Source organism: Melopsittacus undulatus, chromosome 4 (genome assembly GCF_012275295.1).
Source record: "Melopsittacus undulatus isolate bMelUnd1 chromosome 4, bMelUnd1.mat.Z, whole genome shotgun sequence".
Classification (NCBI taxonomy): domain Eukaryota; kingdom Metazoa; phylum Chordata; class Aves; order Psittaciformes; family Psittaculidae; genus Melopsittacus; species Melopsittacus undulatus.
Genome location: NC_047530.1, coordinates 56,301,468 through 56,320,519, shown reverse-complemented (window position 1 = coordinate 56,320,519; position 19,052 = coordinate 56,301,468). Strand labels below are relative to the sequence as shown.

At 37.4% G+C, this 19,052-nt stretch overlaps 1 protein-coding gene across 6 annotated transcripts in view; it reads left to right on the top strand.

The window, feature by feature from the left end:
* PLEKHA7 (pleckstrin homology domain containing A7) overlaps positions 1-19,052 on the top strand; it is a 155,977-nt gene that overhangs the window by 92,431 nt on the left and 44,494 nt on the right. For 5 of the 6 annotated variants that reach the window (XM_005153271.3, XM_034062022.1, XM_031052681.2 and 2 more), the window contains 4 exons: positions 5,730-5,841; positions 12,660-12,764; positions 14,520-14,592; positions 15,785-15,885. In XM_005153271.3, coding sequence (XP_005153328.2) covers positions 5,730-5,841; positions 12,660-12,764; positions 14,520-14,592; positions 15,785-15,885 — 391 coding nt within the window. The remainder of the gene's footprint in view (positions 1-5,729; positions 5,842-12,659; positions 12,765-14,519; positions 14,593-15,784; positions 15,886-19,052) is intronic. The other variant, XM_034062023.1, reaches the window with a different exon arrangement.

The following is a 19,052-nucleotide window of genomic DNA, read 5'->3' as shown; positions in this document are numbered from 1 at the left end:
CTGTTGATGTATTGTGGATGTCTGCTGAAATCAAAGGAGATATTAGCACCTGCCTGTCTTTAGGACCAGGAATTGTAATGGAGTTATGCCATGTTTTCAGTTATTTTCCCTTGAGCATCAGGGATTTGTATGGAATTGGTTGTGGTGTGTGTTTGTATGGGTTGTGTATTAGTTTGGAATCAGTGCTGCAGATCATATCTTGTGATGAAATGACTTTCAAAAACAGAACACAGTTGGAAATATAGTTCCTGGATTTACAAGGTCTGTGGAAACTTTCCTTTATGGGATCTTTTTGGCCCAGTGTACTTTTGTCTTACAGATAAAGAATCCTCTCTGAAGTAGTAGGATTTCATAAAAGGCAATTTGTTCTTCAGTGCTGTTGTGATGTTACCAGTATATTCTAATTTATGATTAGTGACAAATCCAGGAGTAGTCACCAGATATTGACTGGGAATTAGTAGGAGGAGAGGGGACAGGACATAAGCACAAACTTCTTCAGGCTGCAACAAACTTATCTGTTGAAAGGACACATTTAACATCAGAAGAGTAATTTACAGAGATGACAAATGTGAGGACTGCTCTGACCATTCGTTATCCAGGAAGCAATCTTCTGTCAAAAAGATTTGAAAAGAAGTTTTGGACAATGATACCAATAAATGATGTAATTTTAGCATGATTATGAGTCAGTTGTGAACCAGATGCCCTTGCTTCACTTGACCAAATGACAACTGTATCTTTTCAGTAAAAAGCTGAGACTCTATTTCACTACTGTTTTTCCTAAGGCATTTCCCTTTTTAAATAACAACACATCCATTCTGCTTTTTAAGCCAAAATCTTATTTCCTTAATTCCGTTGTAACTGGAGGATGAAAACAAAGCACATTGCCTGGAATCTGTAACTTGAGCTGTGTTATCTTTTGCCCTGTGGAGAAGGACTTGGGGGTGTTGGTCAATGAGAAAATGAACATGGGCTGGCTTCAGTGTGCACTCGCAGCACAGGAAGCAACTGTATCCTGGGCTGTATCAAAAGGAGCGTGACCAGCAGGTCAAAGGAGGTGATCCAACCCCTCTACTCTGCTCTTGTGAGACCTCACTTGGAGTACTGGGTACAGTTCTGGTGTCCTCAACATAAGAAGGACATAGAACTGTTGGAACAAGTCCAGAGGAGGCCACGAGGATGATCAGGGACTGGAGCACCTCCCATATGAAGACAGGCTGAGAAAGTTGGGGCTGTTTAGCCTGGAGAAGAGAAGGCTGCGTGGAGACCTCATAGCAGCCTTCCAGTATCTGAAGGGGGCCTACAGGGATGCTGGGCAGGGGCTGTTCATTAAGGACTGTAGTGACAGCACAAGGGGTAATGGGTTAAAACTTAAGCAGGGGAAGTTTAGATTGGATATAAGGAAGAAATTCTTTACTGTTAGGGTGCTGAGGCACTGGAATGGGCTGCCCAGGGAAGTTGTGAATGCTCCATCCCTGGCAGTGTTCAAGGCCAGGCTGGACAGAGCCTTGGGTGACATGGTTTAGTGTGAGGTGTCCCTGCCCATGGCAGGTGGTTTTGAACTAGATGATCTTGGGGTCTTTTCCAGCCCTAACTATTCTATGATTCTATGATAAGGGTGCCGGACAAGTGTTAGATTTATTTTAACCACATTGTTACGTGTGCATTCCTTCGGAAAGTCTATGATACAGTTACTTAGGTTAGGTGTATGTAATGTTTACTTTCTTCTCTTTTACCTTTTTTTAAGTAACAGATCTTTAATAACTGTATGCCAGAAAGAAGCAGCAGGCACTTATAGCCATGCATTGAATTGTACCAGTTGCTAAATACTAGCAGTTGTGCATTAGAGGCTTTACCATATATCTGTAATAGTATGTTTGCAAATGAGAAGATAGCACTTTAAAGTTAAAAAAGGTAAGATTTTAACATAAATGTAGAAAAATAGGTGAAAAAATGTTTTGTGCTTAATCCAGTGAGCGTTATCTTCTTTTTTGCGTGTTTTTTTGTGCAGCTGCTAAAGCCTATCACATCTGTGGAGAGAGCTGTCTTATTTTGTCTATTGCATTTGGTTACTATAGCAGCAAAAATATCAGGTGGATAGAATGGAGGAAACTCAGACAACCCCTGAAGAAATATCTGCCATATTTACATGTATAGAAATACTAGGACAGATATTTTTTTAATCTAGTTGAATAGTAAATTTACTAGAATTAAAACTAGATTGACATGATATTTTTGATTTGTATGTGGTTCCAACGAAATAAACTTTTTAAGTTGCTGGTACAAATGTGGATCTTCTAAGTCAACTAATCTTTATGATCTTTTAGAGAGAAGGGGTGTGTTCTGTCGTGAGTATTTTGTTTTCGTTATGTGCTACTGTTGTCATGTTTCAGTGTTTGTTTTAATAAGCCAAATATTGGCCGTGTAGTTATTTTAGGTGGTAAATGATTTCTGTAGCCTTACTAGCATTGTTTAAGTAGAGCAGGATGCTGCTTGACAGGAAATACAACATAAAGTGTTATTTTCAAGTATCTTAAAATATTTACAAGGGACTGGAGCTCTGAATGTACATACTGCAATTTGCATATGTATGCACACCCTTGGGGGAGGCAGTAAACAAGCTGTCCTGAAAACAGAGGAAAAACATCACTATGATGAAGACAGAATGGGCTGTTGGATAACAGATGTTATCAGACATCATTGGTAATGGTGATTTGAACAAACGGTTCTGAATGCAGAGAAATAATGCTATAGTCTCTTATGTTTAAAGATGAATCTGTAAATACTATCAGAACAGTGTTAACTCCATTAACATCCTGGGATATTTCAGGTAATTCTGCATATTTTGCATATTTTTATTTGCCTTCAAAACCAGACTGTGTATATTAATCAGCAATAAGAGACTTGAATTCTTGAGTTTTATTATGTTTTGATTTCATGCAACAAATCTTTTTTATCGTTGAAATAACATATGCAAATAATTAAATGAATTTTCAGTATTGTTTAGAGTTTTGTATTACATATCATGTACTGAAAGTTTGGATCTCAAGTGTTGGCTGCCAGAAATGTTTCATAGGAGAATAAATAATTTGTTTTCTCTTTCAATGGATTTGCTGTCTCTTTTGCTGGCTATTTGAGTTCTTCCACATGGCAACAACCTCACCTTTTTAAAAAACATCTTTTCCCTTGTGAATTTTAAGTTCATCATCAATCTTGATGCTACTAGAAAAGGACAGCTTGATTTATTGGCAATGGTCACTTTCAGTAGCAACTAGAAGAGAAATTGCTTAAATGTCAGCATTACAAATGCTAGGAAATTGAGTTTATTGTTCTGTGTCTCATTATGATTTTTTGATAGTGATGGTCTTGTTAAAAACACATAAAGCTTATCTTCCTCTCCAGTTCTAAATTCTTTACTGTTTTTCTTTAGCTGCAGTATTTTAACCTACGGTGAACAGTATCTTTTGGAATAATGAAAATCTGTTCAATCAGAGTTGAATTTGTAGATTAAAACCATCTCTCTGGGGTTATTTTTCTCCCCATATTATTTCCCATACAAATAATTTATTGGAAAAATTAATTCAAATTTGTTGAAACTTAAATGTTACTGTTCTTTTTTGTCTTTCCTGAGACAGCTGGTTCTCTCTGAAATAGCTACTGTGTAAAAGGAAGAAAAAGTTATTTAACCAGACTATCTGTTGTCTAGAAAGCCTACAGATTTTCTGGACATATACGTTAAATCCTCTCTCCTCTTCCTCCCACTACTTTCTGTCCTCCCTCCTTGCCACAGTGAGTATCTGGACAGTATCGTGTGACTGTCCTACAGAACAAAACTCAATAGTTTGCAGTGTGGACATTGTAGAGAATACAAACCTTAAGGAAAGAAGAGAAATTTTGTCTTCTAAGCCCAAACCTTTTCTTTGGTTATGTTTTGTTTTCATAGGTTTGCTACTAATTTCTAGTGGCCTTGATAAAGACACCAAATCTAATGCTTTCAATTCATCTTGAAACAGATTAGAAGTCTCTGTCACATCCCTGTTAGTGTTCCTCCCTTATTGAAATTCCTGCTCTCAGTTTAGTTGCCTTGAGCAGGGAAATGGAACCTTTTTGATGAGTAAATATTAAGAAAAGCCAAGTAAGATGCAGGCATGTTGCAAGTCTGCATTTTCTATCTGTTTTGAAAATTTATAAGGTGGAAAGGGAACAAGTAAAAACAGAGTCAAAAGCAGATAATAAAACTGGTTGATCAACAGAAATAGCTTAGACAGCATTAGATATGGGAAGTGTCTTAATCTGCCCTTTGCTGAAACTGGATATTCCTAAAGCTGATTAAGCACTGAAGTAGCAGATTTGGGCTATGGGAGGTTAGGCAAATTGACTCAAACTCATGTAATGAAGCTCTTGTGCATTGAAGGTTGGCCAGGGATTTTAGGGACTTGCTGTAGCTTGTTCTCATATTTTGGGTTTGGACTTACGTACAAAAGTTAGAAAGAAGGGATCCATGCCAGATAAGGGAGGCATAAAGGAAATGGGATCAAAGCTGTGTTATTTCGTTGCAAGCTTAATTGAAACTTTGTGGTCACAGATGGAAAAATGTGCTTTCCCTGACACCAAATCAACTATAAAAGCTTTTGGACAGACAGTTGTTTAGGTTGTAACTGAGGAAGAGCAATGATGGCAAATACCTTGTCCTCAGCTAAACCTTGTGCTGAGCTACTGCAGTCACAAGTTCCTCTTGTCTGTTCTTGTGAGTGGTAACTGCTCACGATTACTCTGTATTAAATGGCTTTGGTGACTTGCTGAAATGGGAAAAGGAAAATCATAGATGTTTAATAGTTTGATTTGTTTTGTTTTTCTGATGTGACTGTATTGCTGCTTGTTCCTTACATGTAACTCGCTAAACTATGTTGTTATTGAGTTTTGAAAATACTGCCTGTGAGTGTAATTGACAAGTTGGTGTCAAGCTTGGCTGCTGAGGCTTCTCTTCACAACCTGCATGTGGGATTCCACAGGATTTTGCACTTCTGTTTTTCCCCATTTTGGCATGTGGGCATTTGTTCTGAATTCTTACACATTGAACAGATACTTATGGTAGGATTAATCTCATCTATGATTTAAATGATTTAAAGCATCTGAGCTGGCTTCTTAAATCTTTGTATGACTCAGAAGTTATTTATTTCTGATAATACCTGCTATTAATTGTGCTATTTCACTTAAAATGTGTTTTAATAATTCACTTTTTCAGTATGAATCATATGTTGGGCAGATTTAAAGATCTAACATGAAGTTAATGGAAGATGTAACAGTAGGCTAGTCTGATATTAACTAAAAAGTCTGTTATTACAAAGTGCTGACTCCTATCCTTCCCTCCCCTGTACTGGCGCTTTCACATGTTTGCAGCCAAAACTCTAAAATTGGCACAATTTCATTTCTCTGCATTAGTCCTATCTTCTCAGAGTGGTCTTTTTTGTATCATGATTGTCTGTTAGATTTGGCAGGTTTTTTCCTCCTGATACATAGAAAAATGCCAATCATCAAATGTCGCAGTCAGCATCTGCTCGAAAAATACTGAAATCAAAATAATAGGGGTGATACAAAGGAAGTTGTGGATGCATGGGGAATGTTTGAGTAGCCTGTCATTCCTTTGCTCACTGTGATTCTTAAATATGAAGAGGAAAAGATGACTGTTTCAAACAATGTGCTTTTGATACCTGGTTTTGTTTGTTTTCTAGGCAGAATTCATCTATGTCCAAGCAACAGATAACCCAAAGACCTTCAAGCATGGTCAGTGAAACATCCACTGCCGTAACTCCATCTGCTGTTGATACAAAACCTGTCTCTAAGGTAAAGGAAAAATGCTATTGTTTCAGCTTTGTGAATAGAACTTCAGTCACTTTAATCCAGTAATATTTAAACCTAATTTCAACAGGGGTATGGGCTTAGACTGGGAACCTAATAACTTACCTCAAAGAAGAGGTATAGGAGCACTGTGTATTTACATGATAATATTGAACGATCATTTGAAAACCAGTGATTATTGTGTGGCTTATTAAGAACAGAAGTATATGTAATACTAGTATTCCAGCAAGTCTTTTGACAGTCCAGTGTGTATGGCAAAAAGTTTTGCAGAATAATAGGAATTATAATTTGCAGTTATTACTTTTCCATGAAATCTTACTGCTGTTCCTCTTTTTAGTAACAACCTGGATCCCTTTCTGCCATCTCTGTAGCGCACGAACATTGCGGACACCAATTTCACACATAGAATGCTTAATAATAGAAAAATCCATTATTTATCATTACAAAGGACCTGTGTTTATTACTGCACAAACTATAAGCAAGCGTAGTATTTGAAGTGTCAGCAACTATCTTAATGCTTCTTTGACCTTGCAGTAAGGATAGGAGGGGGTTGGATACTGGAAGAATTAGCAGAAATAAGTTAGATTTCTTAACTTTGTAGTTTTTTGACTTCTCAGTTTTCTTTTGTTTTGTGTTTTAACTGCAGTAGTGCAAAGCCTGTTAAGTGATTTAGTTGAAGCTGGGACTTTGCCAAATTAGCTGCAAAGCTATTTTTATTGAGTTGGAATCACTTAAAATCTAATGTTTTGATATGCTTGGGTGAATATTGGAGACGATTAAAACTATTCTATGAAAAGCTAAAAAAAAAAGAACCGAAGTGTATAGGTTGTTGGATCAACACAAAGATTATCATGTGCCAAATCTCAAGAAGATATTTATCTTTAATGTGCTAAAGTTATCACTTAAGTTAATGTGATAAAGTTATCACTGAAAACAGTAAACTTAGTAGGTTTTTACTTGATCCATTTCTTTTTAATGTTCTCACAGTTGAACTTACCAAAGTACTTGGGACTTGGGCACTTGTATTTGCTCTATTTATCCTCCTTATTCTGATTTCTTTTTTTTCTGGAAAAACAAACCCCCAAATCCGAAAACCAGCCTTGAAGGTAGAAGACTTATTTTTTCACTCTTCAAATCAGCAAACTTAATGGGGACCTGATACTTTACTCTCAGCTGGGGATTTCTCCATTGTCACACTTCTGCCAAAAAGCGTGCATCCTCTGTCCCCTGCCCCTCTGCTTCCCTTTGTCAGCATATTTGCACTGATACAGTCAGGCTTTGCAAAGCAGTGAGATCAGAAATGGTGACTGGATAAAACTTACAGGGTCACCCACATGCTAAAGGCTAGTTTGCTGGAGATATCAGAACTGCACAGCTAAAGGAGATGGAGATGGAGAGCTAATGTCCATCTTGTATGTGCTTTGTTTCCTTACTGCATGTATTTCCAGGCTTGAAATCACGCCTGTTGTTCCGTAGAGCTGGAAGATCTGTTGAATTCCTAATGCAAAATCAACTGAAGTGAGCTGGCAATGAGAACAAAAGCTATAAAGTGAATAACCTGCTTCCTCCATTTTGAGGTTGATTCTTGGCTCATTGAGAGTAGATTTTAAGATGCTTTTTTCTATTTCTGAATGTTTTCTTCCATAAATTCTGTAATCATTCTTTCAAAGACTGAGTGCCCAGATGCACACTTGAGACACAATCTCGAAGCTAGAGACATATTCTGTTTGTCATGGCAAATGTTTCTCACTACTGAGAGCTAATTACTATCTTTTACTAAATGCTTTCAGAATTTTGCCCTGCAAATGCCATCACAAAACCATGTAGGTATAGTGTTGGAATCCCAGCCAAATTCAAACTGATTCTTATACAGAGCTATGCACACTGAAGTAGTAGCGAATCAGAAAATGCAGGAACAGGTATGTGACTTTCCACTTGATTCTTCTGCAGAAAGTTGACAGCAAAGAATTACTTCATTTGAGATGGAGGGTGAAGATAATCTGCCAACTGTACATGAGCTTTGTCATTCTTAGTTCAAGATGAAAGTGATGAAGTTGTCTGGCTTGCTTGTTGCAGTGTTCGAAGTCTGAATTTGGATTTAATAAAACTTCTGAAATAAGTAATTTTGTGGAAAGAGAAATTAATGTGTTCCGTCAAAGTGTCACTTGTACCATGTACAACAAAAAGAGCATGTTGGAAAGAACAAAAAGAAAAAGCCAAAATGAGGGTTATACTTACCAAAATGTTATATTTCATTGATGTGCATATAAGACTTCATTCTATATGACAGCTGAAATCGGCTATTCTGCAGAAATGCACATTGGGTGGCATGGTTGAGTGTGAGGTGTCCCTGCCCATGTCAGGGGGGTTGGAACTTGATGATCTTACAGCCCTTTCCAACACTAACTATTCTATGATTCTGTGATTCTATGATTCTTGGGGTGAGCCTCACCATTTTGATGCTGACACTGAGTAAGTTGTTTGCAGACTCTATACCAATGCAGTCTACCCTTCCTTTTGAAATTTGAGGAGCTGAGAGAGTAAAAAGCAGAAGGACAGGCTGATAAACCACAATTGTTGCTGTCCCAAAGATCTGCTCGTTCATTGCCAATTGAATTACTTTATTAACCATGTTAAAAGCCATTTATATTGATTACAGATGAAGGATATGTAGGAATAAAGATCTGTTTCAGTTTGAGAGTAAGGTACTTTTGGAATTTAGTCTGTTAAAGCATCTGATGATCTGACTGGAAACTTGGAAATGTTACTGTGCTACACAGTGCTTTGGCCAGGTCAGAAGGATAAAGGGTAGCAGTGTAATGCATTTATTATTACTTCCATACGTTGATATGCTGGAGGGAAGGAATGCCATCCAGAGGGACCTTGACACACTTGTGAGGTGGGCTGATGCCAACCTCATGAAGTTTAACCATGCCAAGTGCAAGTTCCCACACCTGGGTCTGAGCAATCCTAGGCAGAGCTCCAGGTTGGGCAGAGAAGAGATTCAGAGCAGCCCTGAGGAGAAGGACTTGGGGGTGTTGGTCAATGAGAAAATGAACATGAGCCAGCTTCAGTGTGTGCTTGCAGCCCAGAAAGCCAACCTGGGACTGGAGCACCTCCCGTATGAAGACAGGCTGGGAAAGTTGGGGCTGTTCAGCTTGGAGAAGAGAAGGCTGCATATAGCAGCCTTCCAGGATCTGAAGGGGGCCTACAGGGATGCTGGGGAGGGACTGTTCATTAGGGACTGTAGTGACTGGAAAGGGGTAATGGGTTAAAACTTAAACAGGGGAAGTTTAGATTGGATATAAGATGGAAGTTCTTTACTGTGAGGGTGCTGAGGCACTGGAATGGGTTGCCAGGAAAGTTGTGAATGCTCCATCCCTGGCAGTGTTCAAGGCTGAGCTGGGTAGAGCCTTGGGTGACATGGTTTAGTGTGAGGTGTTCCTGCCTATGGAAGGTGGTTTGGAACTAGATGATCTTGGGGTCCTTTCCAACCCTAACCTATGATTCTACATTTTGAGAGTGTGTTTTGGGTGGATTCTATGTAAGAAAAGCAATTGAATTTTTGATGGTGCTGATTGTTGTGAGTGTTTTTCAAAGATGAGCTGGTGGGTTTACAACAAGTAATAAAAGGATGGGTTTAGCAGTTGAAACAGGCGATGCTGCCAGCTCTGTGAGACTGCAGCTGGAGTGTAGAACACTGAGTTTAGTTCAGGGCCACTGTAGATGAATGCTTAATATCAGGAGCAGGAATTTCTGAGAGTTTCAGTTTTAACTATGTAAAAATAAAGGATTTTTTTACTAGTTTTATTAAAGATACTAAAAGGATTCATGAGTTCCTTCATCAGTGAAACATTGAGATTACTTTCAATGGAAGAGATTATTATTTTAAAAGGTAGGCGTCTTGTGGGCTGGTTTTTGGTGTGTTTTTTTAATTCCGTGTAGGTTGCAAGTTAAGTGTTCTCTTATGTGTACATATTTGCATATTTTTACCAAGTTACAGTCTTCCTTTTTGCTATTTAGAAAATCTCTTCCAAGGGGAAGGCTGTCTACATTTGGGGTTGGGTTTGGTTTTTTTAATGTCCGCTTTAGGAAAAACAATAAATTCCATTTTATAATGAAGTTATTAACTTCGCTCTTCAGCTGGAGGTTATTGTAAGGAAGAAGATGAAGCGGTGATGAAAAGGGTTTGAAAATCTTGGCTCTTGACATTTTGGTGTTTTTACAAAACCTCATGAGTCATTCACAAACAAGCCAGCATAACACACGTACTGAAGTCAAAAGCAACTTCTTTGTCTTCAGTGACACAGGCAGCTGCTCTGACCTGCATTTTCAAAACACGTGGCAATGATTTCAGAATATGTTAAATTAGGAAAAGGCTACTGAAGTACAGACAAATAGTTCTAAAAATAGACATTTTTTTAAACTATCTTTTTATTCTAGCAAGGAGTGACATTCAGTATCTGTTACACTGTCTTATTCCAGAGCGAGGATTAATACTGTAGATGATAGGAAAAATTTAATTATATAAAGCAATATAGAATTATTCTTTATTTCTACTATGGATATTATATTGATATAGAATACACACCCTTAGGAGAACTTTTCCTTCTCCTGTGTAATTGAAATTGTTTGGTCTTTAGACCAAGTCCAAGGACAACTTCTCTATTTTGTGGTCTGCATATTTTTATTTATTTATTTTTTAATTAAATAAGGTCAGAGAATCAAAGTGCTTGATCACTGACAGGTTATCTGGTATAAAAAAAATCAGATTTAAACCCTGCTGTGTGTGTAAATCAGCCATACTTTAATTGTTCCTTACTTCATTCATCCTTCATAGGATAAATAGGAGAAAGAAAATTTAGGAAACTAAATTGTGTACATTTTGTAAGCTGATTTCCATTCAGGTGCAGAGAACAGGTTTTTGACTTTCAAAGCCTTAAGTAGTTTGGGAGTCGTTTTTCATCTCCCTTGTAATGTAGCTGTACATAAAACATCTTGTTTTTTTTAAATCTTGACTCGATTCTCATTTTTCTCAGAAGAAAATACATATAGCTTAGCCTGACAATCCAGAGCTTGGCTGTCCTCATGATACATCTTTGTGTGGTCATTTAAAGTGGTGTTTGGACACAGGTTCACATTTGAAGTATTTTCAGTAGCAAACACGAAATCCAAAACATCTTTTTTTCTTTCTTCCTTCAGTGTCAGATTTGCTGCTTGTAGGTCTGTGAGTTAGTACTGAGAGGTTTTATGGTCATAATTGACAAGCTATATTTTCACAAAGCTAGTGCTCTACAGCCTGTTAGCTGATGCCTTAGCACACGCATGGCAAAGAAACAGGCTGGGAGATCTTGGTGATACCATTCTCACCTGGCTTTTACAGTGAACTAGTTCTTGCCAGCTGAATGGCAAGGGCAGTGGCCGTGACTAAGTCCTGGTCAGACTCCACTGAGGTATCAGAAGTTATCTCTGAAGTGTCACAGCATTTCACAGAAATGCCCATGACATGCAGCTCACCTGACTTCTCAGCAGAAATCAGCAGTGCTATTTCCTGGTAAACACACCTCAGGGAAACTATCTAGTAAAATCTGCCCTTTGATATCTCCTTACAAGTGTTAAATTAATGTTGCTGGTTTATATGCTATAGCGCCAAAGAAAAAGTGGACTTTTATTTCTTATTGATTATTGCCATTACCTTAATCCTGCATTAAGATGTGTGCTTATGTCTACTTAAATGTGTGAAATTCTTTGTAAAGTCTCGTCAAAATTATCAGAATCCATTGAAAATTATCATATTTTGCTAGCACATTATTATATATGCTGTCTTCTAATTCAGATGCTGTTGGACTGGCAGGAGGCAGTACACTGAAATATTTTTATGGTGTCATCCCTTGCATCAGATTAAAGTGCTTGTTTTGAGAGCTGCTGTTTGCTTGCAGCTGACAGAGCATCAGTGCCCTGACCAGCTGGGAGGAGAGATTCAGACAAAGGAGAGATATTGTAGGAAGGAGACAGCTCTTTCCTTGATGTGAGAGCAAATGTAAAGGTGGTTTGTGCACCTGAGGTTCCTAAAGCAACTGCAGTAACGAACTGTGCTGAGCTTGGAGAAGCTCAGGCAGATTATTCATGCAGAGATTCTCGCTGTCTTTTTCACAGACTGATAGACTTTCCTGGTTTGTTTTTGAAATAGTTTTGTTCACATGTCAAAAACGAGGTTGCAATAAAACACAAACCATTGCCTAGTTTGTGATTTTCACTTACTGCCATCTAGGTTTCTTCCTTAACAGCATCACTCTGTCTTCTCCTTTTGTTTGCAGGATCAAAGTCCAAGCATTTATTAAGCTATCAATGTTTGAATTTGAACAGGAAGGAATACAAAAAACAGCTAAACCCCTCTGGGACAATGAAGAACAAGAGTAGGATTCATGTGCATAAAGTCCTATTTGTAAGACATTTGTACCATGTTGCAGGGAGAAACGTGCGTGCAGCTCTTGTAGTACAATAAAAAATACTTCCCAAGCACACTGAAACTTCAGCAGTGCTGCATTTCTGACTTGACTCACCAGTGCTGCTGCTGTTCAACTGGGAGTAGGCAGACCATCCTGGCACTGATATGTTGGTGAAAGTGGAAGATTGACTTTGCTCTGTTGTAAATATCGTTGTCTATTTACTTGCCCTGGAAAATGCTATAAATACTTTGTTCCTGTGTAATGAAGTATGAATTACTGCAGTGAGGCTATTTGTAATAAGAAACTAGTCTCAGTACAGTTTTAAAACCTCCACTACATTATACTTTTTCACAGGTTGTGAAGGCTGGAAACAAAGTTCATAGCTTTGGAAAGAGGGATCAAGCTATCAGGAGGAATCCCAATGTTCCTGTTATAGTAAGAGGCTGGCTACATAAACAGGTATGCATGTAATCATCTATTTCTATTCATATACCATTGCAATCATCAAGCAAAAGTTAAGTGCCTTTCATGTAACTGCAAAAACAGAAGCATGAACATTGGTGATGCAAGGCAGCATTGGGTGCTCCCACAAGCTCCTGTCATGAGGTGCTTGTGCTCAGCAAGTTTGAAAACCAAGTTCTATGTACAGGTTTGATTCAGAAGTGGAAACAATGATAAATGGACATGACCATCATGGTTAAATGCTGAGGCTATAATTTTGTTGTCTAAATCTCGTTATTTTCCCTGTTTAATCCTGTCAGCTTGCGACCATGCTGATCTTGGTCTTCTTCAGAATGCACTGTAAACCTGAGGTTGGCTGTAAAGGCCTTATTCCATATGCTTGCTTATGCCCTTATACCCTGATCAAAGGCTTAATTCTAATCCTTATGCCTTTTGTTCTTCGAAAGCCAAAGGGACAAAATGAAGGGAGACAGGGATCCATTCACTGCACATTGCTGTGACCATGACCAGTATCCAAGGAAAGGCTGGATTATAGGATTTCATTCAATAAATAGAATTTTACAGCTGCTGCATCTTGAACTCTAAAGCTGACAGAAGCACATCCTTGTGTGCAAAAAGTAAAACAGTTGTATGACAGTACTTCCCTTCTTCTAATTTGGCAGTCTGCATCCATCAGATTATCACCAGAGATTCAGGGGCTAGGTTTAGGGATGAGGAGGTGAAGGCTGAAAACTGAGTCTTAAAATTATGATTCTACATATACATGAAAGTGAAATTGCTGACAGCCATTGGCTTCCTTCTACATGGAGAACTGCTATCAACTCTCTTGATATCCACTACCCAAGTCCATTAGTTTTCAGGACAGAATCAGAACTCAGATACGGTATGTATTGACAGCATTGTAGCATGAAAAAGGAAAGAGAAGAAAGTACTTGCATACTTAATATGACTGCAGAAAGAAGGGAAATAGTATCTGCAACATTGCTCTAGTTATTTCCTTCTGTCTTCTTATGTCTACTTTTAAGCACTTAAAGCCTGAAGACACTTTCTGTACTACTGGTTTCATCAAGGCCTACCTCAGCTGAATAAGTTGTACCTGATTAGGTTACAGACTGGCAATTTTGCAAGCTTCCAACATTAATTTCAATGTAAATATTACTCATTTTGACAGGGTGATATATATCTAGAGAGAGAGACATAGATCTCCACAGGCATATTATATTTCATTAGAATTTGCGTATTATGCAACCTGGTTTATTTCCTAAGGAATATGTGATCAAATTAGATTTTAAGCACGGGTAACATATGGGAGAGTGACTATAAAATTATAGGGGATGATTAAAATCTGAGGTCATACTTCTCAGTGGTGTAGTGATTTTCATCCTGGTCTGCAGGCAGTTCTTGTTGAAGTTTGTGCCACCCAGATGCAGACTTTTTTTCATTATTGCAGATAAATCTATCTAGATAAAATGTGTTTGTAGTGTATAAGGTTAATCTGAATGCCGTTTGGGATGCAAATTTAATTACTTAATGAAAATTAGTAGATTGAATATTCTACACTGATTATTTTATAGCTCTGTTTTGACTCTTATCTTTCTTAGTACATAATATTTTGCTAATAAAACCCACCTGTTTTTGCAATTAGTACCATAGTTAGATAAACTTCTGTTAAGCTATCCATTAGTACAAAATTGTTTGATAAGATGTTAGCTTTCCTTAAATGAAAAGTATGTCACATTTCTTGCATTTCAGGATAGCTCTGGAATGCGATTATGGAAAAGAAGATGGTTTGTGCTTGCTGATTATTGTTTATTTTACTACAAAGGTGAGTAGACTCTAGCTCTTTTGTTTAGTTCACCTGTTCAAATCACATTGCAAGCATAAGCTAATTGAACTCTTCAGATACAGTTAAATATTCTGAGAAGATGCATAGTGAAACAATTATTTATCCATATGTCTTTAATGCAAAGCGAATTTCAGGCCAGAATTGATGAACAAGGGGGTGCTGTATGATCTTTTGTCACATAAGTTATCCTTGATAGATGCCAAGTTTTATGTTGCAGAACATTTGGCAGCAATACCAGTTTAGGATTTATCCTGTGTCTGGCTTGTATTGTGTTGCCTACTTGGTTGCACTTGGACAGGTGATTTTTTGAGAATGCAGTATGGCCAGATCAGGGCATTGGTTCAGCTTTAATCCAGGGGTCAATATAAGAGTGAGAACTTCTGAATCCAGTATTTCTACCAAACAGAGATTAGATGTGATCTTAGGCTGAACTAGGAATAATGGATTGCATAAGGTCATTATTAAATTTTTGAATATTGTGTAGTGTGTTACAATTTTTGGAAAGCAGTGTAGACTATGAAACTCAAATTTATGTTTCTAGGCACTGCATTTCCCCTACTGATCCATTTAGAGCCAGCAGAAATAGAGGTTTCCTAATTACAGCAATTAGCCTAGATGTAAAATGCTAAATGGAAGGTCCATCACGTTATTCAGTCTGTCAGAGTTCATTTGTCACAATAAGCTTTATTTTCAAAGCGTATTCTTCTGTATGAATTAAAAAAATTGCCACCAAAAAACCTCCATAACACCCCTCCAGCCCCCAAATATTTTCTGTTTTTAAAAAATCCAGTCTTGTTTCTTTAAAAATAAAACATTTTTCTCCACGTACCATTGGTGTTGAGTCATAAAATTCAGGTCAGAATGGACTTCAGGAAGTGTGTAGTCCAAATGCCTGGGGAAAGCAGGGTCAGGAAATAAGTCAGCCCAGGTTGCTCAGGGTTTAATCTAGTCAGGCATTGAAAACCTCCAAGGATGGAGATGGTGCAACCTCTCTGGTCAGCCTGTTCTGCTGCTGCCCTGTCCTAATGGGGAGAATGTTTTCCTTTATATTCAGTCTGAAGCCGCTCTTTTTTCTGCTTAACGCCTGTTGTCTGTGTGCCCATAAAGGAGAATGTATTGTTACCCCACTGAAAAGTGCAGTGAATTAGATTCTATTTCTTCTATTCGACAGACAGCAGAGAAGAATCTGTTCTGGGTAGCATACCATTGCCTAGTTATGTAATATCTCCAGTTGGACCTGAAGATCGCATAAATCGCAAGTTTTCTTTTAAGGTACAGTTACAAAGCTTATTAGCTAATCATATTTTACAGTGTTTATTTGCATTAGAGAAACTGCTGTTGTAAACAGAAACATTATCTGCTTTCCTATTTATCTTTTTTCAAGGAAGACAGGTTTAATGATGGCCAGTTCAAATGTGACAGCACTTTTGTGTTGCTTATGAATTGACATTCAGTAATAACATGTCTATGAGTAAAGAGCCTGTTTCTAAACCCAGAAATTAGTGTTGATAATTTGTTCCAGTACTGTATATGGATTGAAAGGAAAGTTGTTTCTTTTTCTTTGTAGAATACTTGATCCCACAGTGGACGGATGGTCCTTTGGGTTTGGTTTTGTTGTGTTTTTTAAAACAAATAATCTCATCAGCTCAGTTCTTGCAGTTAGAAAATGACAACACTGTAGCTTTTAAGGTTTAATTCCCTCATTTCAAGGGGAGAAAGTGGAACCGATTTTTTTCTCCTTTTTTGGGAGGGAGAAATACTTGTAAAGGATATGGACATTTTCCAAGGAAAATTTACTCTGATATAGTTTGAGGTTGGTTTTGTGTTTGGATTTTTTTAAATTGTTTAATTTACAGTTCTATGTTATTAAAACATACTAAAATAAAACATACATCCCTTCTTGAAAGTGGAAAAACCTGGCTCCAGTTGATTGAATTGCAGCAGTAAGGTGAAGTTTAGAAACTTCAATGTATATTGCATGTTTAAATTCTACTGATAGTTGGAGCAGAAAACCTGTTCTTGTGTCAAGCAAATGAGATATGTACTTATAAATAATTTAGAAATCGAGTTTTGATCTGGTACACTTTAGGAGATCTGGAAGGAGACTTTCCATTTGAAACTTAACTGAAATTCATCTGCTCAGTTTAACTTTCTCTTGCATTTTGATTTTTGGAGTGTTTTAAAATTATAGACTGCCTTTTATTAATTTTGATTCTATCTTCAAGTGGGTAATGGTTTTAAGTTTATTACCCAAATATTGACTTGGGAAGTGTGTTTAAAAACAACCCAGTGCACTTTGTGGAAATGTTTATTGTGCTTTTTCAACTGCGTTGAACATGAGATAGCAGGACAATCTATAAAGGAACCTTTGTTTAAGAGAAACATTCCACTCCCAATATTCAATGAGTGTAATTCATAAAGCCCTCCTGTTCTAGAGCCTTTTCCTAGGAAGTAGCACATACTAAAAGAGGGAGGACCCAAAGTACTTCTAGGCTTCTACCTCTCTTGAATAACCAGGGAAGGTTAGTGCAGACAGGGAAGGAGATAAAGTAGTGATAATATCAAGGAGCTTGAGATTTATTTATTTTTTTAAAATCTGCTTTTTATTTTATTAAAATGGTGTTTTTGAATGTTAATCAAATGTATATTAGAATTGTTAATCACTTTAACACTATCAATGATAATGGCAACAAAATCCCTGTGTGTGGTATGTGTACATACACACACATGTTTTCTAAGTAGTATGTTCTGTAGGCAAGGCCTGAAGTCACCACTTCAGCATGAGCCAGTAACTTGAGACTTTCAACATTGGGTCATTACTGAAAAGGTGATATATAAATAGGGCAGTGATTGCAAAAGAAACTTTGTGCTAGAAATGTATATAAAAAATGCCAACATACATTTCAGGTATTAGTTTGTTGGGCGAACCTAAACTGTGCTTTGGGTGTTTGATGATTGACTACAGACTTGATGCTGCAGTTTCATTGTATTTAGAATCAACTCCTAGGGCAGCAGGAGGGTTTTGTTACATTCCTGTAGCGTGGCCCCATCCAACACTGACATTCAGTGGTCATGGAGTTGGCTCTGGGCACACAGCAGCAGGAGTACTGGCATTCTATCACTCACCAGCCATTACCTTTATCTAATCTCTTCAGTACACTTTGATATCCAGAGCCTAGATGGACATTCTGTCTCACGGCATAGTGCAGCCAGAAATAGAAAACAGAAGCAGATTAAGCCCAAAATAAAGATAAGACTTTTTTTTGCATTGAAGTCCTGAATGAGTGGGAGAATGTGCCATGTTGATTTTTACATTTGGCCTGCCATTTATTTAGATTGTTGTAAATCCTCTGTTACAACAGAAGTATTGGCTACCATTTTAAGAAGTTGTTTTAAGTTACAATGAGTTTTTGATGCTAGGGAAGCAGTCAAACTGTAAAAAATGTCAACATTTTGGTTTATAGAGCTAAAGGAAGGAAATTTACTTAGCAAAACATGGATGCTTTTTGCAAATGGTTCAGTTAGTACAAGTTTTGTAAAATACATGCTGTCTAGGATGTATGTGAAATCCTACTAACTGTTAAAATGTACACCATAGGAGTCCTCAGAATTGTTTTCCTTTCATATCCCAAGGCGCAGCTTTAAGCTTTTGTCTCTCTTCAGGTGTTTAACAATTACAGGCCTGCAGAACTGCACACAGGCTGTTCAAATGCAATAAAAAACCTGCTTTGAAGTGTAACAGTATGTATATTAAATTGTTCTGTGTAGAAACCCTGCTTTTTAGTATCCATCCTGACAACTCTTTTCACATGGCTTGTCTGTCCCAAGCAAAGTGCTGTGACTAGCTGTAAGCCACTGTCATTACACTGTGTGGCATCTTTTTAGAACTCAGGATCCTTGCTGCATATTTAGTTCAGTAGCTAACATCTTAAAGATTTAATCTAATTGTTACATGGTTTTAATGCAGTAATTCTTTGCTGGTAAAAATGTAAGGGGGCACAAATTCAGTGGAGAGATTTTAATGTGAAAAGGTTTGCACAACATCAATATAAAGCTGGAAATGCTCCCTGTCATTATTAGGGAATTCACTGTACTTTTTAGTAATACCATAATTTTAAACATAAGTTATATCAATTTATGTTCATGTCATCACAGTCTCTTTAGAAGGCCCATTGTCCTCAGTCATAAAAACTCTTTTTAATTGGTTTTATATGTGTTAAAATTTATAAGAGAATACTGAAAGTAAACTGATTTATATGAATCTGACAGTAATACAAATTGAGAAACATGGGAGGCCTACCAACGTTCGATGTAAAGAAAACACAAAACTTCATGCAGAGGCAATGTATGCAGGTATATTTATATCGAGGGTTGTTCTGATGTTCCTGTAAAAGGTAGGAAGTAGCATTGGAGATATAAATCACTCATTATTTTGAATA